Genomic DNA, 27861 nt, shown 5'->3' with positions numbered 1-27861 from the left:
CTATCTCACAGAAAGTGTCTCTGGGCAGCGTGCAACAATAAATTAAAAACAGTACCTACCTAGAGACAGTCATTGTTAAAATTTAAAACAGATATCATTTAATTTTTTTTAAAAAAAAATGGGGATCCTTTGGTTTTTAATGCAAAAACGGCGTGTATGAGAGACTGTGTGTGTGTGTGTGTTTGTGCCTGGATGCCTATGGCTCCTTAGTGTATTTATCTTATTTGCTAGACTAATCTGAGCATCATCTAAAAATCTTATTTTTGGGGTGCCTGTTCCTCACTTGGCCCAGCAGGTGGCAGCAGCTGGGTGAACATAGGTGGCTTGGCAAGCTAAGCAGGATTGGGTGTGGTTAATGTTTGGATGGGAAAGCACTCGGACACCCTGGGAATTCAGTGTGGACTGAGAAATTGAGAATACTTCCCGGGAGATCAATTCACACAATTACACTCTGTTTTTTAAAATTCCGTGGCATCATTTTAAGCCCTGAGAACATTGTTCTTTTCATTTCCAGCTCATTTTCTGGCTACTATGAGATGACACACAAGAGTCCTGGATTTACAGTCTGTCGCTTAGTGACCATTCTAAGTTACAACAGGCCCCGCAAAAGCTACTTACCACCCTGTTTCAAAGTTAACAACCCCTGCAGCACCCCTATGGTTATTGGCCATACAACTGACACAAAGACCTGACAGAATGGGAAGCAGGCCCACGGCCTGCAGGGACCCCAAGGGATGGGAAACAGAGTTTAGGGCAGGGGTCTTCAAACTTGGCCCTTTTATGACTTGTGAACTTCAACTCCCAGAATTCCTCAGCCAGCGTGCCTGGCTGAGGAATTCTGGGAGTTGAAGTCCCCAAGTCATGAAGGGGCCATAGTTCCCCCATGCTGGCTGAGGAATTCTGGGAGTTAAAGTCCACAAGGCATGAAGGAGCCATATTTCCTCCATTCTGGCTAAGGAATTCTGGGAGTTAAAGTCCCCAAGTCATGAAGAGGCCATATTTCCTCCATTCTGGCTAAGGAATTCTGGGAGTTGAAGTCCCCAAGTCATGAAGAGGCCATAGTTCCCCCATGCTGGCTGAGGAATTCTGGGAGTTAAAGTCCACAAGGCATGAAGGAGCCATATTTCCTCCATTCTGGCTAAGGAATTCTGGGAGTTAAAGTCCCCAAGTCATGAAGAGGCCATAGTTCCCCCGTGCTGGCTCAGGAATTCTGGGAGTTGAAGTCCATGAGTCATGAAGGGGCCATATTTCCTCCATTCTGGCTCAGGAATTCTGGGAGTTGAAGTCCATGAGTCATGAAGGGGCCATATTTCCTCCATTCTGGCTGAGGAATTCTGGGAGTTGAAGTCCATGAGTCATGAAGGGGCCATAGTTCCCCCGTGCTGGCTGAGGAATTCTGGGAGTTGAAGTCCATAAGTCATGAAGGGGCTAAGTTTGAAGACCCCTGGTTTAGGGGATGGGGGAGGCCTGGGCAGGCCCAGGGTAGCCTCTGCGCTTTGTCTCCCAGGGTATCCCCCACTGCAAGACACCCTGTGTTCCTCTTAACAACCCTCACGTTCATTTAATGACCACATCCAGGAGAACAGAAATGGGGGGGGGGAACGTTAGTATGGCGATCATGTCAGCACTTCACTTAATGGACCTCATGACTTTCAACCTGAAGGCAGGACAAGAAGCAACAGGTGGAAGCTAATCAAGAACTAAGGAGAAACTTCCTGACAGTGAGAACAATTAATCAGTGGAACTACCTGCCTCCAGAAGCGGTGGATGCTCCAACACTGGAAGTTTTTAAGAAGAGACTGGACAGCCATTTGTCCGAAATGGTGTAGGGTTTCCTGCCTGAGCAGGGGGTTGGACTAGATGACCTCCAAGGTCCCTTCCAACTTTACTACTATTACTATTTATGATTCCACTTTTTGAGGTAGCAAATAATGGAAATCCTGACCGTGAGGACAATTAACCAGTGGAACAACCTGCCTCCCGAAGTTGTGGGTGCTCCAACACTGGAAGTATTTAAAAAGAGACTGGACAGCCATTTGTCTTGAAATGGTGGAGTTTCTCCTGCTTGAGCAGGGGGTTGGACTAGAAGACCTCCACGGTCCCTTCCAACTCTGTTATTCTGGAAGCAATTAAGGAATAAAGTAGCCAAGTTTCAGGAAAAAAATAGAGAAAAACCACATTTGTGTCCCTGTGGTTGCCAAGAAAACGACATAACTCAGTGCAGAAGGACAGAAGAATCCAGCTTGACTCAAGAGAAATTTAATCTTATCTTTATGACCCGACAGTTTGTACTTGAGCGACTCCCGCAGAATAAACAAATACAGCAAAAGAAAAATCATTTCCTGCTGCTAGAAAGAAAAAAAAACCTGCTGAAATACAGTCTGTGGTGGGTGGAAAAGGAATTCTCTTTTCCAAGCATCTGGGTTGCATTTGCTGTTTACGTTTTTTTTTTCAGAAATAGCAATTAAGTGACCGGTCCTTCTTGGGGTACAAATTTGCTCAAACATGCAGGGTGCTACAGTCTTGGGGCCTCTATGGGTGAAATGGGTAAACTTCCCCTCCCTCTTTTGTTAAAATATAAAATAAAAGAAAGCAAGGGAAATAAGAAGATAATTGTTGATCAGGATAAGAACGACAGAGATTAAACTTTCGCCTCTTGGCGGCATATTTCTGGTTCAATTTATTTTCTATTTCCCTTATTCAGCCACTCATGGTCGGGCTGGTCTCGTTTCAGCCTGCGTGCCTGCTGGGGAATTCTTGGAGTGGACGGCCATGCAAGCTGGTTGGGGGATTCTGGGAGTAAAATCCATAAAGGAGAATATTTGTCACTTGGGGCTGAACTGTGGGGTCCTTGGTGCTCTCTGAGCTTGGCTGTTTTCTTGCAAATGTTTCATGACCCAACTAGGGAACATCATCAGTGCTAGAAGGGAATGGGATTTATGGAGAGGAGGGGGAGGAGGAGGCCGTCTATGGAGTCCTTGGTGCTCTTTGAACTTGGTTGTTTTCTTGCAGACATTTCATGACCCAACTAGGTAACATCATCAGTACTAGAAGGGAGTTGGGGAAGGAGGAGGAGGAAGAGGAGGAGGAGGAAAAGTACAATGGAGTCCTTGGTGCTCTTTGAACTTGGTTGTTTACTTGCAGACATTTCATGACCCAACTAGGGAACGTCCTCAGTGCTAGAAGGGGAGGAGGTTTGGGGGGGGGAGGAGGAGGAGGAGGAGGAGGAGGATGAAAAGTATTATGGAGTCCTTGGTGCTCTTTGAACTTGGTTTTCTTGCAGACATTTCATGACCTAACTAGGGAACATCGTCAGTGCTAGAAGGGGATGAGGTTTGTGGGGAGGAGGAGGAAAGCTGTGGAGTCCTTGGTGGTCTTTGAACTTGGTTGTTTTCTTGCAGACATTTCATGACCCAACTAGGTAACATCAGCAGTGCTGGAAGGGAGTTGGGGAAGGAGGAGGAGGAAGAGGAGGAGGAGGAAAAGTATTATGGAGTCCTTGGTGCTCTTTGAACTTGGTTGTTTTCTTGCAGACATTTCATGACCCAACTAGGGAATGTCATCAGTGCTAGAAGGGGATGAGGTTTGTGGGGAGGAGGAGGAGGAGGAGGAGGATGACGACGACGACAACTATGGAGTCCTTGGTGCTCTTCGAACTTGGTTGCTTTCTTGCAGACATTTCATGACCCAGCTACGTTACATCATCAGTGTTAGAAGAAAGTAGGGTTGGCTTTCTGTCTATCTACAAGTGCCTTGCTCGCAGAAAACAAACCCCCCTTCCTCCTAGCACTGATGATGTCACCTAGTTGGGTCATGAAACATCTGCAGGAAAACCACCCAGCTCAGAGAGCACCAAGGACCCCACAGTGAAGTCCACCCAATGCTGGCTGGGGACTTCTGGGAGTTGACGTCCACCCATCTTAACGTTGCCAAAGGCTTGAGAAACAAGCACTGCGCTAGACTGTCTGTCCTGATTTATGATCCTGGAGGAGATTTTAGCTTGGCAGCCTCACTTGAAAAATTATAATGTCTCCTTAATGAAAAACAGACTTTCCTGGCTGAGCCTCCCAAATTGAATTTCTCATCCATGTTAGCTGCGCTCATTTTGCTGGGCGACGTCTGGCGTGATGGGAACCAGCCGGCTTTAATCCAGTGAAATTGGGAGGATTTGATGCCAGGCGCAGGCCAAGGGCCCCCTCTCGGCAATCTCCATTCCTTTGCATCCCCAAAAAGACTACAAGGTAGTCCTCGAGTTATGTCCGTTGCAGCATCCCCTTTTGCGACTTTCTGACAAGCAAAGTCAATGAGGGAAGCCAGATTCACTTAACAACCGTGTTACTAGCTGAACAACTGCAGTGATTCGCTGGACAACAGTGACCAGGAAGGTTGTAAAATGGGGCCACTTAAGTAATGCTTAGCAACTGAAGTTTCTGTTCAGTTGTGGACGTAAGTCAAGGACTTCCTGTAGTTAATTTGGATAGGGGCTGATACTTCACCTACAGGAGACTAGACTAGACTAGACTAGACTAGACTAGACTAGACTAGACTAGACTAGACTAGACTAGAATAGAATAGAATAGAATAGAATAGAATAGAATAGAATAGAATAGAATAGAATAGAATAGAAAGCAGAATAGAATAGAAAGTAGAATAGAATTAGAATAGAAATACAGAACAGAATATAACAGAAATACAGAACAGAATAGAACAGAAAATAGAACAGAATAGAATAAAATAGCATAGAATAACAGAGTTGGAAGGAACCTTGGAGGTCATCTAGTCCAACCCCCTGCTCAAGCAGGAAACCCTATACTGTTTCAGACAAATGACTGTCCAGTCTCTTCTTAAAAACTTCCAGTTTTGAAGCATTCACTGCTTCTGGAGGCAGGTGGTTCCCACTGTCAGGAAGTTTCTCCTGAGTTCTAGATTGCTTCTCTCCTTGATGAGTTTCCGTCCGTTGCTTCTTGTCCTGCCTTCAGGCACTTTGGAAAATAGCTTGACTCCCTCTTCTTTGGGGCAGCCCCTGAGGTACTGGACAACTGCTATCCCCTCCCCCCCCTCTCTCTCTCTCTCTCTCACACACACACACACACACACACACACACACACACACACACACACACACACACACACGTCTGCTTCTTTTTCTGACATGCTTATTTCCCTTAGCAATTCATCCTACAATTTAGCCCCCAGACCCCTGATCATCTTTGTGGCTCTGCTCTCTGTGCTGGGCTCAAGTTTGCAGGAAGCCCTTTTGAAGGGCTGAATTAGCAAGAGAAGGAAATTTTCGATGACTCACTGCTTTTTGAATGCGCCTGGAGTAGCGGCCTTCAGCGTCATAGTAAAAAGTGGGCTTTCTCAACATCCTCTCCCAAATGGGGTGATGGAGATTTTCCAGACAAGGGGGAAGAAAAAAAAGAGCAATAACTTGAGATTCTGCACGGTTGATCTGCCAAAGCAGATGTTCTCCATTCTTGCCAATACAGACCGTGATTTGCAAAGAGAAGAACAAAATTAGGGTGTCTTTTTTTTTTTTTTGCCCTGCAACCTTTCTGGAAAATGATTTATGACAGCACAGAGGACACTTGGTGTTGGACAGAAAAGACTTTGTTCTCCAGGGCGTCATCGGTCACCAAATTGCGTTCATTTTTGTTCTCCACACCTGTCCAGCTTCCCTCTATATGTTATAAATAAATTATTCCTCCCCCTCCCCCACTGATGCAACAATAGAAATTTAGAGGAAGTGGATTTAGCCCTGGGGTCTTCAAACTTTAGCCCTTTTATGACTTGTGGACTTCAACTCCCAGAATTCCTCAGCCAGCATGGGGGAACTATGACCACTTCGTGACTCGTGGATTTCAACTCCCAGAATTCCTCAGCCAGGATGGGGGAACTATGGCCCTTTTATGCATTGGGGACTTCAACTCCCAGAATTCCTCAGCCAGCATGGGGGAACTATGGCCCTTTTATGACTTGGGGACTTCAATTCCCAGAATTACTCAGCCAGCATGGGGGAACTATGACCACTTCATATACTTGGGGACTTCAACTCCCAGAATTCCTCAGCCAGCGTGCCTGGCAGAGGAATTCTGGGAGTTGAAGTCTACAAGTCATAAAAGGGCCCAGTTTGAAGACCCCTGATTTAGCCCATGAAGATGGTTTTAAAGGGGGGGAGGGTCTCTTGCTAGCAAGAGGGAGCCTGTTTTTGCAGTGTGCTGAGTCTGGGAAAGAAATGAAAGTCCAAAAAGCTAATGCAATTCTAGGCTGCATTAACAGAGGGATAATAATAGTAATAGTAATAACAGTAATAATAGTAATAATAATAAAATTGGAAGGGACCTTGGAGGTCATCTAGTCCAACCCCCTGCTCAGGCAGGAAACCCTATACATTTCAGACAAATGGCTGTCCAGTCTCTTCTTAAAAACTTCCAGTGTTGGAGCATTCACAACTGCTGGAGGCAGGTTGTTCCACTGGTTAATTGTCCTAACTGTCAGGAATCAAGATCATGTGAAGTGTTGATACCACTTTACAAGGCCTTGGTAAGGCCACACTTGGAATACTGCCTCCAGTTTTGGTCACCACGATATATAAAAGATGTTGAGACTCTGGAAAGAGTGCAGAGAAGAGCAACAGAGACGATTAGGGGACTGGAAGCTAAAACATACGAAGAACGGCTGCAGGAATTGGATATGTCTAGTTTAATAAAAAGAAGGGCTAGGGCTGACATGATATCAAGGTTCCAATATTTGAAGGCTGCCAGAGAGATGGGTGGGGGGTCAACCTATTCTCCAAAGCACCTGAGGGCAGGACATGAAGCAACAGATGGAAACTAATCAAGGAGAGAAACAACCTAGAAAAGGAGAAATTTCCTGACACAGCAATTAGCCAGCGGAACGACTTCCCCCCAGAAGTTGTGGGTGATTCATCACTGGAAGTTTTCCAGAAAAAAAACTGGGCAGCCATTTGTCTGAGACCTTATAGTAGGGTCTCCTGCTTGTGCAGGGAAGTTGGACTAGATGACCTCCAAGGTCCCTTCCAACTCTGTTACTCTGTTATGAAGGGGTGGAGAGCCTTCCAGAATTTTATTTCCTTCTGTTTGCTGGTTCTCCCAGAGGCAGGCAAGCTGATTACCAGACACGTCTGAAGGGGACTGGAGGCTAAAGCATTTAAGGAACGGCTGCTGGAATTGGGTATGTCTAGTTTAATGTAGAGAAGGACGAGGGGGGACATGATAGCAGTCTTCCAGTATCTCAGGGGCTGCCCCAAAGAAGAGGGAGTCAAGCTCTTCTCCAAGGCGCCTGAGGGCAGGACAAGAAGCAACGGATGGAAACTGATCAAGAAGAGAAGCAACCTGGAACTAAGGAGAAACTTCCTGACAGTGAGAACAATTAACCAGTGGAACTACCTGCCTCCAGAACCGGTGAATGCGCCAACACTGGAAGTTTTTAAGAAGAGACTGGACAGCCATTTGTCTGAAATGGTATAGGGTTTCCTGCCTGAGCAGGGGGTTGGACTAGATGATCTCCAAGGTCCCTTCCAACTTTGTTTATTATTATTATTATTATTATTATTATTATTATTATTATTATTATTATTATTATTATTATTATTATTAAATCAACAGGCTTCTGTGGCCATCTGACCCCAATCGCCCCTGTTCTTCTGTCATGGGAAAGATATACTGTAAAATAAGCTGGGTGTGGTTTTCTTTCCTGTTTTTTTTTCTTTGAAGTAAACCTACATTTCTGTCCCCACATGGAAGGATTTTCACCCACCCACCCACAGACACAGACAGACACAAAAGTATGATCGCCAGCCCTTGACTTACCCTTGATCAAAACTAATGTGTTCCACACCAGTGTTGACCCGTCCAATAGCTTCCAAGTGCTAGCTCACTGCTTTACAATCTTAACTACTTTAAGATCTGTGTGGACTTCAACTTGGGAATTCTGGGAATTGAAGTCCGCACATCTTAAAGTAGCCAAGGTTGAGAAATCACGTTCTACCTCTCTGTAACTAGCTCTCCCAAGCCAGGGAGAACGGATATTCTGGCCTGCTACCTCTCCAGAGTCTTCTGGTTGGGATCTTCTCACTTTCCTTCCTCCTACAACAGGTTGATTGTACTGTAGATGCTGGGCCACCCAGATGGGATCTTTTGCACACAAAATGGGTGAGATCTCCAAAGGGACCAACTTGCCATGTTTTTGACTACCAGCTTTGTACACCCAGGCGTGAAGGCAGAATTTCTAGCCACTGGCAGGATATCTCTGCAATGCAAGAAACAGAAATACATCCATTACATCACTTGATTGAGATGGAGTCCATTACTGGCTTCCACTTAGATGCAGTATATCATTGGCTCAGTAAAGTGAATTGTTGGAATAGGACCACGTCATTGACCCGCTTGAGTTAGTTCTTGGAACAGAACCATGTCATTAGCCCAATTGAGTTGTTTGTTGGAAAGGGACCCTGTGATTTACCCAGTTGAATTGGTTGTTGGAAGAGGACCACATTATTGACCCAGTTGAGTTGGTTGTTGGAACGGGACCATGTGATTGACCCAGTTGAGTTGGTTGTTGGAACAGGACCATGTGATTGACCCAGTTGAGTTGGTTGTTGGAAAGGAACCATGTCATTGACCCAGTTGAGTTGGTTGTTGGAATGGGACCATATTATTGATCCAGTTGAGTTGGTTGTTGGAATGGGACCATATTATTGACCCAGTTGAGTTGGTTGTTGGAAAGGGACCATGTCATTGACCCAGTTGATTTTGTTGTTGGAACAGGACCATGTGATTGACCCAGTTGAATTGGTTGTTGGAATGGGACCATATTATTGACCCAGTTGAGTTGGTTGTTGGAAAGGGACCATGTCATTGACCCAGTTGATTTGGTTGTTGGAAAGGGACCATGTGATTGACCTAGTTGTGTTGGTTCTTGGAACGGGACCATGTGATTGACCCAGTTGAGTTGGTTTTTGGAACTGGACCACATCCTTGACCCAGTTAAATTTTTTGTGGGAACAGGGCCATAGTCCAGTCTACTTTGCATGGTTGCTGTTGGGAGGGAATATTCAAACTGGAGGAGAGAGGGCTTTTATGTTTCTGTAAGCTAGACCGAAACCGCGGCAAGAACTTCTAGCCATCAAATAAATCCATAATGCTTCCTTCCCATGGTCACCTACTGAAGATGAAGATTGGGGCCAAAATGACCTAAGGCGGTCTTGAACTTCCGCATCCACCTTTTCCCACGCCCACCTCTCCTTGGCTTCAGTGAGTAACCTGTTTTGCTTCTCTCCCTGCAGGACATCTGTGAGGACCCCCACCTCTTTGTGGATGGAATCAGCTCCCATGACTTACACCAAGGGCAGGTGGGCAACTGCTGGTTCGTGGCCGCCTGCTCAGCGTTGGCGTCCAGAGAAGCCCTGTGGCAGAAGGTAACCGTTTTGGAAATTGTCGGAAAAAACTATTTGCTTGGCTCCCGCGGCTGTGATGACACAATGAACTTAGCTGTCCTGTGAACCGAGCCTTTACAGGTGGTCCTCGATTTACAACCACAAACTGAGCCTAGCATTTGTGTTGCTAAGCCAGACAGCATTGCCCCGTTTGACGACCTTGCTGCGGTTGTTAAGAGAATCACTGCAGTTCGTTAAGTTAGTCACACGCTTGTTCAGCGAATCTGGCGTTTCTCTCCATCGACTTGCCTTGTCAGATGGTCAGGAAAAGTGGTCACATGATTCCGGGACAACTGCAACCGTCATAAATATGAGTCGATTGCCCAAGAGTCTGAATTTTGATCACGTGATCGTGGGGAATCCTGCGAGGGTCCTAACGGTGAAAAACCACCCTAAGTCGCTTTTTTTCAGTGCCGTTGTAACTTTGAAGGGTCACTAACTGAACGGTTGTAAGTTGAGGACTATCTGTATGTCAACGCTGCTAACATGGGGTGTTCTTGCTTTGACAACGTGTGGAGATGCAGCCTTTTTCTTCCTTATGCTTTACTCTTAGAATTAGATGATACTGGAGGGAGGAGGAAGAATGTGATGGGAGTTAGTTAGACATAACAATATTGTAATAGTGTGTGAATTCAGTGCTTTTGAAATAAGAGACGATAAGAAATGGCGGGTTGAAGAACTGGAGGGAAAGCCCGCATTTCAAACTAATTGGGGAATGTGATTTATGACTGTTAATTGGAGGAGGGAATTGTGCTTGGATACTATGTGCCCAGGGGAGGGGAATTCAGATTTTGGCTTCGCCTATGTACCTGCCGATGCTATGCTGCTCCAATAAAGATTCTTTAAGGTAAACAATACCTCGAAGTTCTTTGAAGAGTTTCATCTGTCGGAACCATGACACTATACTTTTATAAGTAACTCAAGGCGGTGAATGGAAGGGAGGGAATATTAGGAATAATAATAATAATAATAATAATAATAATAATAATAATAATAACAACAACAACAACAACAACAACAACAACATAACACCCCAGACTTAACAATTGTCGATAAGAAAGACAAAAAAGTCTGGATAGTGGACGTGGCAGTGCCTGGAGATAGCAGAATAGAAGAGAAAGAACTGGAGAAGATAACAAAATACAAAGACCTACAAATAGAAATAGAAAGACTGTGGCAAAAGCAAGCAAGGGTAGTACCAATAGTCATAGGCTCCTTGGGTGCAATCCCAAAACAACTGGGGCACCACTTGAACACCCTTGGCATTGACAAATTCGCTATTAGTCAATTGCAAAAGGCGGACTTACTAGGAACTGCTTCCATCCTGCGACGATACCTGTAATACCATCAAACATCCACATCTGCCTATCCCAGGTCCTGGGTAAGGACTCAATAGGTAGACAAAATGCCAAATCCAGTCTGAACATCTGGCTGACTGTGCGATGACCCATAATAATAATAATAATAAAGTTGGAAGGGGCCTTGGAGGTCATCAAGTCCAACCCCCTGCTCAGGCAGGTAACCCTACACCATTTTGGACAGAAGAGACTGGACAGCCATTTGTCCGAAATGGTATAGGGCAGTGATGGCAAACCTTTTAGAGACCGAGTGCCCAAACTGTAACCCAAAACCCACTTATGTATTGTCGGGTGCCGGGTGGGCGTGGCCCATTGGCTGGGTGTGGCCCATTGGGTGGGCGCGGCTGCGGTGGTAACAGCAGACTGGGTGGGATTAAAAAGTTCAATCAGTCAATTCCAACTTGGTGAGATTTTTTTTCCCCGCGAGAAGTTGAAATTGACTGATTGAACCTTTTTTTTTTTTTTTTTTTTTGCACACGGCGAAAAGGTTTTATAAAACCCAGCTGAAGGCCTAGGACTGCGGCAACGGCGCGCGTGCCCATAGAGAGGACTCTGAGTGCCACCTCTGGCACACGTGCCATAGGTTCGCCACCAGGGGTATAGGATTACCTGCCTGAGTAGGGGGTTGGACTTGATGACCTCCAAGGTCCCTTCCAACTTTATTATTAATATTTCTAATATTCCTTCCTCTTTTCCCCACAAGCACAACCCTGTGAGGTAGGTTGGGCTGAGAGAGAAAGGGACTGGCTTAGAATCAATGAGATGCAAACAAACAAACAAACAAAAAACCCCAGGCATATTTTATTCCAGGATGCACGTTCTCTCATATCCATAGATTTGCAAGCAATTTCTTCTCCCCATGGGATGTAATCTTGTGCTCCTTTTCTGATTGGAAAACTTGTTGGGAAAAAAAGATGGGATATTGATAAATGGTTGCATTGCAGAGTACTTTGCAAGTCATTTGAGGAAAATACACAGGAGACAAAATTCGCTTTATTTTCTTCCTTACCTGGAGGGATATGCTGCCCTCTAGTGGGTGAAATTCTACCTCTGGAAAATGATAGTTTGTGGTTTTTATTTTTTTTTATATAATATTTTATTGATTTTCTCATTTTACAGTTGAATATTTAAAAAAGCAAGGTGATGACTGGGTTGATTAATAGTTCAATAGCGTGCTTAAGTCTTTAGTATAAATATCATGTTACAACATCAAATATTTCGTCTCTTTTTTCCATTAATAGCTGCTATCTCATATTGGGCTAGGACAGAGGTAGGCAACCTTGGTTCTTTTATGACTCGTGGACTTCAACTCCCAGAATTCTGAGCCAGCCACGCTGGCTGAAAAATTCTGGGAGTTGAAGTCCGCGAATCATGAAGGGGCCAAAGTTTCCCCCATGCTGGCTCAGGAATTCTGGGAGTTGAAGTCCGCGAGTCATGAAGGGGCCATAGTTCCCACAAGCTGGCTGAGGAATTCTGGGAATTGAAGTCCACGAGTCATAAAAGAGCCAAGATTGCCTACCCCTGGGCTAGTATAAATCTTATCATTATCAACTAAATAAAAACATCTTTGTTACAGTTGTCAATAATTTGTTTGTGGTTCTAAATACACCGATGTACAAATAGCCCTCAACTTATGACCCACAATTTACGAAAGAAAGACAATTGCTAAGTGAGCTTTGCTCTATTCTATGACCTTCCTTGCCGCACCGGTTAAGTGAACCACTCCAGTTGTTAAGTCAGTAACACAGTTGTGAAGGGAATCTGGCTTCCCCACTGATTTTGTTTGTCAGAAGGTCGCAAAAGGGGATCACGTGACCCCGGCATGCTGCGACCGTCATAAATATGAGTCAGTTGCCCAGCGTCCGAATTTCAATCACGTGACCGTGGGGATGCTGCGACGGTCGTAAGTGTGAAAAACGGTCATAAGTGCCGTCGTAACTTTGAACGGTCACTAACCGAACGCCTGTGGGGGGGTAGAAGGAGGGGGAGGGAAGAAATGTTGGATATATTCACTGCCTTGAGTTCTTTGTAAAAAGAACCAAGGCTGGATACAAATTAAAAAAATAAATTATTAATTCATAGCCACGGGGCGCTGCAGCCAATCATAAAATGAGGACTGGGCGCCAAGCGCCCCAAAGGCAATCACGTGATCGTTGGGTGCTTGTGTTGGGGTGTCTAGGTGTGTGTTTGTGTGTGCGTAGCAGCTGTGAGTTCAAGAATGGATCGTAAAATTGGGGGACTGTTGTCACCTAGAATGTTCGTGAAGCGACCAGTCGTAAGTCGAGGACTGTCTGCATCTAGCTTCAGGCCCCCTTCCTCTACATAAGGGGTCGTCCACCTTGGCAACTTTAAGACTCGTGGACTTCAACTCCCAGAATTCCTCAGCCAGCAGGGGGGAACTATGGCCCCTTCATGACTCAGGGACTTCAACTCCCAGAATTCCTGAGCCAGGAAAGCTGGCTGAGGAATTCTGGGCGTTGTAGTCCACAAGTCTTAAAGTTGCCAAGATTGGAGACCTCTGCTCTACGTTCTCACAGCCTCCCCGTTTGGTCCTGGGGAATCTTATTCGAGCAGAGGAAGAAACTCCCTGGCGTCTTATTAGTTGACATCTTCCTCTTCCTCTCTGGATTCCCAGATCCCTTCTGGCTTGTTTGCTCAATGTGGATTTTCCATCGTGGCCTTTTGAGCTGAAGGGGAGGAAGAGCGCTCGGTGGTGCTCGTTGCCCTGAAGGGAGAAGCTTCCAGAGCCTTTATGAATGTGGATGTTTTGGAAATGGATTGTTGGAACAGGTAGACCTCGACTTACGACAGTTCGTGTAGTGACCAGTCAAGGTTACAAGGGCACTGAGGAGGGAGTTGGAGTTGAAGGCCTCCAAGGTCCCTTCCAAGTCTGTTGTTCTATTCTATTCTGTTTTCTATTCTATTCTATTCTCAATAAAGATTCTATTCTATTCTATGTTTTATTCTATTCTATTCTATTTTCTATTCTATTCTATTCTCAGTAATGATTCTATTCTATTCTATTTTCTATTCTGTTCTATTCTCTATTCTGTTCTATTCTATTCTATTCTATTTTCTATTTTCTATTCTATTCTCAATAAAGATTCTATTCTATTCTATGTTTTATTCTATTCTATTCTATTTTCTATTCTATTCTGTTCTCTATTCTGTTCTATTTTCTGTTCTATTCTATTCTCTATTCCCATCACCATCCTTATCTATTCTATTCTATTCTCAATAAAGATTCTATTCTATTTTCTATTCTATTTTCTATTCTATTCTATTTTCCATTCTATTCTATTCTCAATAAAGATTCTATTCTATTCTTTTTTCTATTCTATTCTATTTTATTCTGTTTTCTATTCTATTCTATTCTATTCTATTCGTTCCTGTTTTTCTATTCTATTCTATTCTATTCTATTCTATTCTATTCTATTCTATTCTATTCTATTCTATTCTATTCTATTCTTTCCTGTTTTTCTATTCTATTCTATTCTATTCTATTCTCTATCCTCTTCTCTTCTCTTCTTTCCTGTTTTTCTATTCTATTCTATTCTATTCTATTCTATTCTATTCTATTCTATTCTATTCTATTCTATTCTTCATTCTAATGACCATTTTTCACACTTATGATCCTCGCAGCATCCCACAGTCACCTGATCCAAATTCGGACCCTTGGCAATTGACTTTACGACAGGGTGTGTCCGTGTCACGGGGTCACGGGATCCCCTTTGGTGACCTTCTCACAGGCAGAATCAATGGGGGAGCCAGATTTATTTAACAACCGTGATTCACTTACCAACTGTGGGGAGAACAGTTGTAAAATGAGGCAAAGCTCCCTGAACAACTGTCTCACTTAGCAACAGAAATTCTACGCTCAATTGTGGTCGTACATTGAGGACTTCTGTATTTCGAGAAACTGGTATCATTGGCTGAAATGGAGAGAGAGGTGGTCGACTTATTATTAACGCCAGACTTAACGGAAATCAGAGGCCATCTTTGTTGTAAATTTGTTGTAAATTTTTGGTCCCTTTTAATTGGTTTCCCCCTTTTTCCCTTTTATGTTAGTTTGGATTTTAATGTTGGCCTTTGACATTTAATCAAGATAATCAAGAGGGAAAAAAGAGATGGGATTTTTTACACCAATTCTTATCTGAAGTCTCTGTACAGCCCTGAATAACATCAGCTGAACAAGCACTAAAAAAGTCTTAACTATGTCTTAAAAGTTGCTGAGATTGAGAAATACTGCTTTAATGCACAGGTAGTCCTTGATTTATGACCACAGTCGATTCCAGAATTTCTGTTGCTGAGCACTTCTGTGGTTAGGTGAGTTTTGCCCCATTTTATGACCTTGCTTGCCACAGTTCTTAAGTGAATCACTACGATTGCTAAATTAGTAACACACTTACTCACCTACTCACCCCACTGACTTTGTCTGAAGGTTGCAAATGTGAACGCACAACCTGGCACATGGTGGGGGGACTGGCTGCAAGTCGCTTTTTTCAGTACTGTTGTAATTTCAAACGGTCACTAAACGAACGGTTGCAAATTGAGGAATACCCTGTGGTCAAAACGGTCATAAATAATCAAGTTCCAGAGCTTGCGCGTTTCCTAAATATATCAGGGAAGGTTGACTAGATGCCACCAACTTGCCCACGGACTAGCTTGTCCGGCCACATCCATTGTGTGCAATGCAGCTTAGAAAGAGTTGTTGTGCTGCCGCAGCTGTGTTGTCATCCTCCGTTGCCAGAGGATCTCCAGAGAACCTCTTAATGAATGAAATTCAGAAGGTGGCACACCGAGGGATTTTCATCTTTCCATGATCATATTCGCCAAGGGCTGTATCACGTGCCCTCCATTCATGAGATGATAATAATAATAAAGTTGGAAGGGACCTCGGAGGTCTTCTAGTCCAACCCCCTGCTCAGGCAGGAAACCCTATACCGTTTCAGACAAATGGCTGTCCAGTCTCTTCTTAAAAATTTCTTAAGTGTGGTTGTGTGTTTGGGTATGTTAGCAACATCCTTCAGTATCTGCCACCACTTCTGTGGTGTTGGAGCATTCACCGCTTCTGGAGGCAGGTTGTTCCACTGATTAATTGTTCTCCCTGTCAAGAAATTCCTCCTTAGTTCCAGGTTGCTTCTCTCCTTGGTTAGTTTCCACCCGTTGCTTCTTGTCCTGCCTTCAGGTGCTTTGGAGAATAGCTTGACTCCCTCTTCTTTGAGGCAGCCCCTGAGATACTGGAAGTCTGCTATCATGTCCCCCCTCGTCTTTCTCTTCATTAAACTAGACATACCCAATTCCAGCAATCGTTCCTTGTATGTTTTAGCCTCCAGTCCCCTAATCATCTTTGTTGCTCTTCTCTGTACTCTTTCTAGAGTCTCAACATCTTTTTTTACATAGTGGTGACCTATGAATCAGTTGCCTAGCATCTGAATGTAAATCACAAGACCCTGGAGATGCTGCAACATTCCAGCTGATTGGTGCTTCTTCTGGGCTCAGCGGAAGCGCCAGGATCAGTGCTGCTTTCCAGCTGATCGGCGCTTCTTCGGGGCTGTCAGGGCTCAGCAGAAGCGCCAGGATCAGCGCCAGGCTCCAGCTGGAGCTCGGCGCTGATCCTGGCGCTTCTGCTGAGCCCAGAAGAAGCACCAATCAGCTGGAATGTTGCAGCATCTCCAGGGTCTTGTGATTTACATTCAAATGCTTGGCCACTGATTCATAGGTCACAGTGAAGTGACCAAAACCTGCTGCAACCACCCAGCAGATGGGGAGGGGGGATAAAAACCAAACACCCCCCACCCCACCCCCACTGCCAATCCTCACCAGAAATGCTCACAATAATAAAAACTTCGGACAGGAGGAAGAGCGCCGCCAGGTGGGCAGGCAGGTGTCTTGCTTGGCTGTGGCTTGGGGGGGCACTTTTTTCAGTGCCATTGTAACTTCGAACAGTCATTAAGCGAACTGTTGTAAGTCGAGGACTACCTGTATTTTATCACTTTTTTCCTTTTTTGGGAGGGGGTCATCATGTTTTTGACCCCTTGCTAGGCGACTGGTGGTACTCGGATATTTCCACATCCTAAAAGCGGTACAGTGGGTGAAAAGGTTGAAAAGCCCTGGACTAGAAGACCTCCAAGGTCCCTTTTCAGCTCTGTTATTCTGTTAAACCTGTCCCTACTTGGGAACGGTTGTTAAGCCAGGTTGTTAGGGCTGCCGATATCAAGAGACTTAGCCCAGGGGACGACCGTGCCATTGATGAAGGATTTGTCCCTCCCTGGAAAATGAGACACCCAGGGGAAAATCCCTCAGGCTCCTTGCTTCCCCGGGCCAGGTTGCTTAGCATCACTGGGGTACCAGCAGGTGAGCGAAGACGCAGAAGTAGATTTCCTTCTGCCTGCCAGACCTCTCAGTCGCTCGCCAAACCGTGCAGAATCTCCCCGGAAGAAATGACTTCCGAGGCAGCTGAACTGGAATTGCACTTGGTCCAGGATGCCCAGCTGACCGAGATCATGAGGATCCGCGTGAAGACCCTCCAGCAAAAGAACGAGAAACCTCAAGACGGCGAGAAGCTGCTGCGGGACCACGAGTTCGTCTTCCGACTGGACTTCTCGCGTCAGCACGGTCTCCGTTTCCTGCGTTGGAAGGTGGCCCTGGACCGGCCGGGCAAGGCCACCGTCGTCGGGACGTCTCAACACTGGACACCGGACTTGACCAACCTCATGCGAAGACAGCTCTTGGAGCCGGTGGGGGTGTTTTGGAAGACGCCGGAGGCGCCCGATGTGATCGAGTGCAACGAAGCCGACGCGCTGGAGTTTGGAGAAAGGTTGGTGGAGCTGGCCAAAATCCGGAAGGCGATGTATTTCCTAATAGCCTTCAGCGACGGTCTTGAGCCGGCTCACCTGAAGTGCTCCGTGATGTTCAGAATCTGAATCCTGTCCCAGCTCTTCTCGGCAGTTTTTTCTTCCTTTGAAATATTCTTCTTTTCTTCCTTCTGTTTTGGGCTCTGCAGCTCCGGCAGTGACTTAGTTTTGAACCAGATGGGGGGTGCCCTTTTGAAATGCAGCATTAGTAATAGTAGTAAAGTGGGAAGGGACCTTGGAGGTCATCTAGTCCAACCCCCTGCTCAGGCAGGAAACCCTACACCATTTCGGACAAATGGCTGTCCAGTCTCTTCTTAAAAACCTCCAGTGTTGGAGCATTCACTGCTTCTGGAGGCAGGCTGTTCCACTGGTTAATTGTTCTCACTGTCAGGAAGTTTCTCCTTAGTTCTACGTTGCTTCTCTCCTTGATTAGTTTCCACCCGTTGCTTCTTGTCCTGCCTTCAGGTGCTCTGGAAAATAGCTTGATTCCCTCTTGTTTATGGCAGCCCCTGAGATATTGGAATACTGCTATCCTGTCCCCCCCTTGTTCTTCTCTTCGTTAAACTAGACATACCCAATTCTAGCAACCGTTCCTTATATGTTTTAGCCTCCAGTCCCCTAATCATTAAGTTCCTTGTCTTTGAGCCTGACCTGATGCCGAAGTCAGCTCTGAGGAGGAAACACCACCTCCCTCACTAGGTTGAGGAATCTGCTGTTTTGGAACTTGGAAAAGGCTTTTTCTTCCAGACGTTTTTATTTTAAAAAAATTCAATTTATAGGCTCATCTATCTCGTCCTCGCCTCTCCCAACAGAAAGCAAGCTGGCTTGCGCAGAAGGGGTCTTGCATCCCTCTTTGAAAATTTGGAGTGTTTCCTTGCACTCAAGGCCTCCAGAAAAAGGGAATCGCCCGGTGGATTGTCTCCGAAGCCTACCTAGCAGGGCTGGATGTGAAGAAGACAGGCACATCTTGATTGATATTCCTTTGATCCGATTCATTGCAATAATTTGCTCATTGCCTAAATCCAGGCTCCTGGAAATTTTTAAACTTTTTTTCTTTCTTTCAAACTAAGCCCTAATCTTTCATGGATGCCGAGAAAAACATTGATTTTTCTGAACCAAAAGTTTCCCTAACTTATTTTGTTTTCTCCAGCGCGGCCAACCCACCATCAATTAGAGCACGTCAAGCATGGAAGTATTACACAAAGGGCCCTCTTTTTTTCCCCTTCTTCATAATTTTGCAAAAATTAGCACCATTTCCTCAACTGGGGAACTGAAGACCAGAGATAACAGCTTGATTTTCTGGTTAGATCCCTAGCTAGATTTGGATCTGAACTTCAGGATCTCGGGATCACTTCCATCCCCCTAGCTTGCTTTTCCAGGAAAATACCAAGATTTGCCATCTCCCAAAAGGAGTGCCTTGTTACGCAGGGAATTAAATTCCTTTAAATGAAAAGCAGTGGATTTTTTTTTCTTCTTTGTGCAAATCTGGGGTTTGAAAGAAGCTTTTGAAACTTTTTGCGCTTGATTGACGGAGTAGAATGAAAAGCTTGGCACAACACATTTGCTGGATTGGAGAAATGTTTTTATAATAATAATAATGATAAAGTTGGAAGGGACCTTGGAGGTCATCTAGTCCAACCCCCTGCTCAGGCAGGAAACCCTGTGCCATTTTGGACAAATGGCTGTCCAGTTTCTTCTTAAAATCTTCCAGTGTTGGAGTATTCACCACTTCTGGAGGCAAGTGATTCCACTGGTTAATTGTTCTAACTTTCAGGAAGTTTCTCCTTAGTTCCAGGTTGCTTCTCTCCTTGATCAGTTTCCCTCCGTTGCTTCTTGTCCTGCCCTCAGGGGCTTTGGAAAATAGCTTGACTCCCTCTTCTTTGGGGCAGCCCCTGAGATACTGGAACCCAATATTGGAACCCTGGAGGCATCCAAAATTGGCTGGTTTGCTTGAAGCCACTTTGCATACAGAATAGAGAATAACAGAGCTGGTAGGGACCTTGCAGGTTTTCTAGTTCTAGTAGTCACGTGAAGTATTAGTACCGCTTTATAAAGCCTTAGGTAAGACCACATCTGGAATACTGGATCCAGTTTTGGTCACCCCATTGCAGAAAAGATGTTGAGACTTTGGGAAAAGCTCAGAGAAGAACAACTGGGATGATTAAGGGCTTGGAGACTAAAACATATGAAGAATGGTTGCAGGAATTGGGTATGTCTAGTTTCATGAAAAGAAGGACTAGCAATATTCCAGTATTTGAGGGGCAGCCCCAAAGAAGAGGGAGTCAAGCTATTCTCCAAAGCACCAGAGGGAAGGACGAGAAATAATGGTTGGAAACTGACCAAAGAGAGAAGCAACCTGGAATTAAAGAGAAACTTCCTGATAGTGAAGACAATTAACCAGTGGAACAGCTTGCCACCAGAAATAGTGGGTGTTTCATCACTGGAGGTTTTAAAGAAGAGATTGGACACTCATTTGTCCGCAATGGCATAGGGTCTCCTGCTTGAGCAGGGGGCTGGACTAGAAGACCTCCAGAATCCCTTCCAGCTCTATTCTGATTGATTGATTGATTTGATTGATTGATTGATAGTTCAACTCCCTAGGACAGTGGTTCTCAACCTGTGGGTCGGGACCCCATTTGGGGTCGAACGACCATTTCACGGGGGTCGCCAAACAACGCAGTCCGCCATTTTTTTCCCCTTTTCCTTAGCTGTGCTACTCCCTTTTATTCTATTGGCTTTTGAAAGCCAATAGAATAGACTCTCTTGAATAGAGTCTAATTCTATTGGCTTTCAAAAGCCAATAGGAATTGTCAAGGCTGTCTCTGCCCTGCTGAGCCCGCCAAAAGTCCCATTCTGCAAACGGTGCTGCACCAGTTGAGTAGTCCTCGACTTACGACCGGTTGAGTAGTCCTCGACTTACGACCAGTTGGGGGTCGCGGCATTAAAAAGGTTGAGAACCACTGCCCTAGGAGATAATGTTCTTTTTGTTTTTTTTCCTCTCTGAGCTTGTCCAAGTGCTCAGGACTTTTGATGACTCTTCCTTCTCACCCAAGCTTTGGGGAGCCCTTCCAGATGGAGGATCATGAAGTGGAACTGAATGCTGGTATCCATTGGAGTTATCCAAGGACTTTGTTTGTTGGAGGGCCTTTCTCCTTAGGAGCAAGTTCCAAAGTCCTAGCACATGATGTTAGCTCATTGGGTCATGAAGCATCTGCAAGAAAGCCATAGTCGTCCTCCTCCCCACAAAGCCCCTCCCTTCTCGCACTGATGATGTTCCCTAGTTGGGTCATGAAACGTCTGCAAGAAAACCACCAAGTTCAGAGAGCACCGAGGACTCCATAATCATCCTCCTCCTCCTCCTCCTCCTCCTCCTCCTCCTCCTCCTCCTCCTCTTCTTCTTCCACAAACCACACTCCCTTATAGCACTGATGATGTTCCCTAGTTGGGTCATGAAACGTCTGCAAGAAAACCACCCAGCTCAGAGAGCACCAAGGACCCCACAGTCATTCTCCTCCTCATCCTCCTCTTCTCAACAAATCTTCCTCCCTCCCTCCCTTCTTTCCTCTTTCCTCCCTTGCTCTTTCCTTCCTTCCCTTCCTTCCTCTTCCCTTCCTCTCTCCCTCTCTGCCACCTCCTTCCCTCCCTTCCTCTTTCCTTCCCTTCCTCTCTGCCATCTCCTTCCTTCCTTCCTTCCTTCCTTCCTTCCTTCCTTCCTTCCTTCCTTCCTTCCTTCCTACCTACCTACCTACCTACCTACCTACCTACCCTCGCTCTCCTTTCCTTCCTCCCTCCCTCTCTCCCTCCCTCCCCACCTCCTTCCTTCCCTTCCTCGTTTTGCCAAACCTGACCTGTTAAATGAAAGCAATCTACTTGTATATTAAGATGCGTGTTGCTAGACCTGAGGGGCTTCTATAACATGCAGTTCCAAAAATCCAACTTTTTCAAAATATGAAGCAATGTCAGGAGAAAAGTCAAGCTCGGAAGGGTTGGAGTGGTGGGGTTTTTTGTCTTTTGAAGTGTGCAAGCTGCTCTGGCTTTTTTAGAATATGTTTAGGAATACAGTATTAATTGCTGCTTGTAGTGTTTCTCACCCTTTGCAACTTGACAAGGTGTGGGGCCAGCGTGGGGAATTCTGGAAGTTGGAAGTCCACACGTCTTAAAATGACCGATGTTGAGAAACACCAGTTTAGCTCTTTCTGAGTTAGCATTATTTCCCCCTCACGTCATGTCAGGGGTCTTCAAACTTGGCCCTTTTATGACTTGTGGACTTCGACTCCCAGAATTCCTTAGCCAGGCACGCTGGCTGAGGAATTCTGGGAGTTGAAGACCACACCTCTTAAAATGGCCGAGGTTGAGAAACACCAGTTTAGCTCTTTCTGAGTTAGCATTATTTCCCCCTCACATCATGTTAGGGGTCTTCAAACTTGGCTCTCTTATGACTTGTGGACTTCAACTCCCAGAATTAGCATTATTTCCCCCTCACGTCATGTCAGGGATCTTCCAACTTGGCCCCTTCATGACTTGTGGACTTCAACTCCCAGAATTCCTCAGCCAGTGTGCCTGGCTGAGGAATTCTGGGAGTTGAAGTCCACGCTTCTTAAAATGGCCGAGGTTGAGAAACACGGGTCTAGATGCTTTAAAGGAGCAATAATATCAAACTTGTTTGCACTTTATAAACTTGTAGAACCGGACAGAGCCACATAAACTGGTCCAGCTCCTTGACCAAATCAGATAAAACAAAGCTCAGAAAAAGGCTAAAAACAAAACAAAACAAAAAAACCACGGACACATTTTTGAAAGGTAATCCACAGATCGCTTTGCAGATAATATAATTTAGCATAATCATTAGATTATTACTCAAATAAAAACAGAAAATAACCTCCGGAGAACGAATATATATTAACCAGCTGCATTCTCTCTCACATATAGAAAAAAATGTTCAAATTAGCCATAACAATTATCTGTTCTTGTACAATATTATGGAATCGATACCAAAGGGAAACCTTGTGTCATATTTTGATGGGTAAGGGGAAAAAAAAGGCTTTTTGATCATTGATCAGTGACAGGCAGTCCTCGACTTACAACCACAATTGAGCCCAAAATTTCCGTGGCTAAACAAAACAGTTAGGTGCGATTTGCCCCATTTTACGACCTTTCTGGCCACAGTTGTTAAGTGGATCACCGCAGTTTTTAAGGGAATGTGTCTTCCCCATGGATTTTGCTTGTCTGTAGGGCACAACAGGGGATCACAAGTCCCCGGGACACTGCGACCGTCATAAATAGGAGCCCGTTGCCAAGCGTCTGAATTTTAGTCACGTGACCACGGGGAGGCTCCAACGGTCATAAGTGTGAAAAACGGTCGTAAGTCCCTTTTTTCAGGGCCGTTGTAATTTTGAATTATCACTAAATGAACCGTTGTAAGTCGAGGACTGCCTTTATAGGTTTCCTGAGTCCTCACCTTAACGTCTTAACTTAGATTTCCTTGATTGCAATCGTAAACGCTCTTCCTTCTTTAACTTTCTTTCTTTGTCCTGGAAAATAAAAATATGGATTCTTGTACTCTTCAAGTTTTTCACTGTACAAAAAGCACTCTGTGAAATAAAAACAGGAAAAAAAAGACAAATATTTCTGAGTGGTGTTTCATTGCCGCGTTCACACGACGTGTCTTGCCCCAAAGATACAGGTCCTACTCGATTCGTGATCATAATTGGGACCAGAATCTCGGTCACTAAGCAAGGTGGCTGTTAAGCAAGCTGCAGCCCAGTTTACAACGTTTTTGTTTGCCGCGGTCGTTAAACGAAACGCTACAGCCGTGAAGTGAACCCTGAGGTAGTTAAGTGAATCCAGCTTGGACTTTGCTTGTGGGAAGGTCGCAAATGGTGATCACGTGACCCCAGGATGGTGCAACGGTCGTAAATACGGGCCAAGAGTCCAGATTTAGACCACGGGGATACTACAACCGTCAAAAGTGTGAAGATCAGTTGTAAGTCACTTTTTTCAAGGGAATTGTAACTTTGAACGGTCGCTAAACGAATGGTTGTAAGACGAGGACTGCCTGTAAACCAAATTAGAGCTTCAGATGATGGCTTAATTCACACTTTGTTGAGCCCCCGGAATACCCAATGTGGTTGTAGTCTGGTTAGTTTAATAATAATTATCATCATTATCTGTGTGATGATTAATAATAATAATAATAATAAACCCTAATAAGACCTGGAGGAACGTTGTCCATGGGGTCACGATGGGTCGGACACGACTTCGCAATTAACAACAACAACAAATAATAATGATAATAATAATACAAAAGTTGGAAGGGACCTTGGAGGTCATCTAGTCCAACCCCCCTGCTCAGGTTTGTTGAACCCTTTCAGACAATAGACAGGCAGTCCTTGACTTACCACCACAATTGACTCCAAAATTTCTTGTTGTTAAGTGAGACATTTGTTGAGTGACATTTTGCCCTGTTTTACAACCTTTCTTGCCACAGTTGCTAAGTGAATCACGACAGTTGATAAGCGCAGTCGTTAAGCAAATCTGGCTTTCCCCGTTGACTTGGCTTGTTGGAAGCCCAGCTGGGAAGGTTACAAATGGTGGATCACGTGACCCCCCACGGCACACTGCAACTGTCATAAATACATGCCAGTTGCCAAACCTCTGAAATTTTGATCACGTGACCGTGGGGAAGCTGCAACGGTCATAAGTGTGAAAAAACGATCATAAGTCCCTTTTTTCAGCGCTGCTGTAACTTTGAACGGTCACTAAACAAATGGTTGTAAGTTGAGATTTCTTGTAATTGAATCCGAAACAAATGCAAGGCACTGGTTGTGATTGCACAAGACACACACACACACACCCCTAATCACAGTTAGCACCGTCTAAACCAGTGGTTCTCAACCTGTGGGTCGGGACCCCATTTGGGGTCGAACGACCATTTCATGGGGGTCGCCAAACAAGGTTGTCCACCATTTTTTCCCCCTTTTCTTTGGCCACGCCCCTGGCACCTGGTGATGTATAAGTGGTTGGGGGTCACCACAACATGGGGAACTGTATTATGGGGTCGTGGCATTAGAAAGGTTGAGAACCACTGGTCTAAACATAACATGTGTGAATGCAAGGACTGTATCACAAATTGACCTGACAAAGCAAGTTTATCTGTGGATGCGATATATTAAATTAGGGATGCATATCTGGATGCCATATATTAAATTTAATTAACATATTAAGGCATATTAAACTATGCCTAATCTTATCAAGTAGTCTTGGTGAAGGTCTATCATTGACCTGAGAAAGCATGTTTATCTGTGGATGCAACATATTAAATTAGGGATGCATATATATGGATGGCGTATATTAAATTAAATTAACATATTAAAAATATATTAAACTATACCTAACCTTATCAAGTTACTAGTCTTGGTGAAGGTCTACCATGGATGCTAAAATTCTGCCGTAAATCACAGCTCGAAACGCCCAGATTTCTTTAAAAAATATCTTCTTTTTATTTATTTTTCCTCACCTGGCACCGAAGGAAAAGAGAAGATAAAATTAGAGCATTGATTTCTAAAGGGACATCAGTCCTTCCAAGAGGGTGATTTTTTTTCTACCTCAAATCATATTGGATTTTTTTTTTTTAATTTGGAAGAAAAATTATTTTAAAATTTACTCCCGGTTTGCCCCTACTTATTGTGACAGCTCTTAACGTGTAAAGAGATCAGCGTAAATATTAACATTGGTATTTTTTATGCTCTCTTTGTTCCACTAAGTGCTTTCATTCTTTATTTCTTTAAGTGGTGTTTATAGCATGTCAGGAGCTATTGTCAGAAGCAACCTAGAACTCAGGAGAAACTTCCTGACAGTGAGAACAATTAACCAGTGGAACAACCTGCCTCCAGAAGCAGTAAATGCTCCAACACTGGAGGTTTTTAAGAAGAAACTGGACAGCCATTTATCCGAGATGGTATAGGGCAGTGGTTCTCAACCTTTTTAATGCCGCGACCCCCAACTGGTTGTAAATCGAGGACTACTCAACCGGTCGTAAGTCGAGGACTACTCAACTGGTGCAGCACCGTTTGCAGAATGGGACTTTTGGCAGGCTCAGCAGGGCAGAGACAGCCTGGACAATTCCTATTGGCTTTTGAAAGCCAATAGAATTAGACTCTATTCAAGAGAGTCTATTCTATTGGCTTTCAAAAGCCAATAGAATAAAAGGGAGTAGCACAGCTAAGGAAAAGGGGGAAAAAAATGGCGGACTGCGTTGTTTGGCCACCCCCGTGAAATGGTCGTTTGACCCCAAATGGGGTCCTGACCCACAGGTTGAGAACCACTGGTATAGGGTTTCCCGCCTGAGCAGGGGGTTGGACTAGATGACCTCCAAGGTCCCTTCCAACTTTATCGTTGTTGTTGTTGTTATTATTATTATTATTATTATTATTGAGAGATTTTGGTAGAGTTTGTCCCATTTTTTTCCAGCCATGAAAAAGGATTTACACTTATGTGTGTTTTTACCTTCATTCAACTTGAAAAGAAAATATTGAGTGAGTTTGTGTTATACATAGTCTGGATTCTTAGAGAGAGTGTAACTGGATTCACACAGTGTATTAATTAATTACAGGTAGTCCTCAACGTACGACCACAATTGAGCCCAAAATGTCTGCCGCTAAGCGAGGCAGTCGTTAAATGAGTCTTGCCCCATTTAACGACCTTTCTTGCTACAACTGTTAAATGAATCACTGCAGTTGTTAAGCTAGTCACACGGTTGTTAAGTGAATCTGGCTTCCCCCATTGAGTTTGCTCGTCAGAAGGTTGCAAAAGCGGATCACGTGATCTCGGGACACCGCGACCGTCATAAGTACGAGTCAGTTTGCCAAGCTTCTGAATGTTGATCACGTGACCACATCCGTAAGTGTGCGAAAAACAAGGACAGGTGACTTTCCCCCCAGTAAAATCGGGACACGACTCGCTTAACGACCGCTTTGCCTAACAACGGACGTTGCGGTCGTAAGTCGAGGACTGCCCTGTATTCTTAAGAGCTCCTTCTCTTGTCTGTTCCCCTTCATTCCGCCAGGTAATTCCGGATTGGAAAGAGCAGGAATGGTCCTCGGAAAAACCGCAAAGCTACGCCGGGATTTTCCATTTCCAGTTCTGGCGTTTTGGCCGGTGGATCGACGTGGTGATTGACGACCGCCTGCCGACGCTCCATAACCAACTCATCTACTGCCACTCCAACTCCAAGAACGAATTCTGGTGCGCCTTGGTGGAAAAAGCCTATGCGAAGTAAGGCGATCCGGATTCTTCTTCCTTTGCCCTGGCAAAAGGCCTACCCCGGCATAGAATTTCCTGCTTGGGGGCTGGACTAGATGACCTCCAAGGTCCCTTCCAACTTTACTATTATTATTATTATTTCTTGCAGTCTTCCAATCGGGTGAAAAAGATTTAGGCAGCGGCTGCCGTGATTGATAAATCACACATCAGTGAGGACGGGGCGTTTGGCTTATTTAGTTCCCCAGATTCTGCAGCTTAATTTCTTAGAATAGAATAGAGCTGGAAGGGACCTTGGAGGTCTTCTAGTCCAGCCCCCTGCTCAAGCAGGAAATCCTATACCAGGGGTAGGCAACCTTGGCTCTTTTATGATTCATGGACTTCAACTCCCAGAATTCCTGTGCCAGCATGGGGGAACTATGGCCCCCCATGACTGGTGGACTTCAACTCCCAGAATTCCTGAGCCAGCATGGGGGAATTACAGCCCCTTCATGACTCGTGGACTTCAACTCCCAGAATTCCTGAGCCAGCATGGGGGAATTACAGCCCCTTCATGACTCGTGGACTTCAACTCCCAGAATTCCTGAGCCAGCATGGGGGAACTATGGCCCCTTCATGACTTGGGGACTTCAACTCCCAGAATTCCTTAGTCAGCATAGGGGAACTACGGCCCCTTCATGATTCATGCACTTCAACTCCCAGAATTCCTGAGCCAGCATGGGGGAACTACGGCCCCTTCATGACTCGTGGATTTCAACTCCCAGAATTCCTGAGCCAGCATGGGGGAACTATGACGCGTTCGTGACTCGTGGACTTCAACTCCCAGAATTCCTGAGCCAGCATGGGGGAACTATGGCCTGTTCATGACTTGGGGACTTCAATTCCCAGAATTCCTGAGCCTAAGTTCGTGCCAGTTGCCAAGCGCCTGAAT

General features: G+C 44.9%; 2 protein-coding genes across 2 annotated transcripts in view; both read left to right on the top strand.

The window, feature by feature from the left end:
• Positions 1 to 27861, top strand: part of CAPN5 (calpain 5) — a 71850-nt gene that overhangs the window by 29192 nt on the left and 14797 nt on the right. Inside the window, exons 3-4 of the mRNA XM_039369797.1 lie at positions 9308 to 9439; positions 26737 to 26945. Coding sequence (XP_039225731.1) covers positions 9308 to 9439; positions 26737 to 26945 — 341 coding nt within the window. The remainder of the gene's footprint in view (positions 1 to 9307; positions 9440 to 26736; positions 26946 to 27861) is intronic.
• LOC120320244 (olfactory marker protein) lies at positions 16920 to 17884 on the top strand. The gene has a single exon (XM_039369798.1). The coding sequence runs from the start codon at positions 17094 to 17096 to the stop codon at positions 17739 to 17741; it is 648 nt and encodes a 215-aa protein (XP_039225732.1). The 5' UTR covers positions 16920 to 17093; the 3' UTR covers positions 17742 to 17884.

Source organism: Crotalus tigris, unplaced genomic scaffold (assembly GCF_016545835.1).
Source record: "Crotalus tigris isolate CLP2741 ecotype Arizona unplaced genomic scaffold, ASM1654583v1 scf7180000021252.422678, whole genome shotgun sequence".
Taxonomy (NCBI): Eukaryota; Metazoa; Chordata; class Lepidosauria; order Squamata; family Viperidae; genus Crotalus; species Crotalus tigris.
The sequence above is the reverse complement of the archived record's forward strand: the minus strand, read 5'-3'. Positions and strand labels throughout refer to the sequence as shown.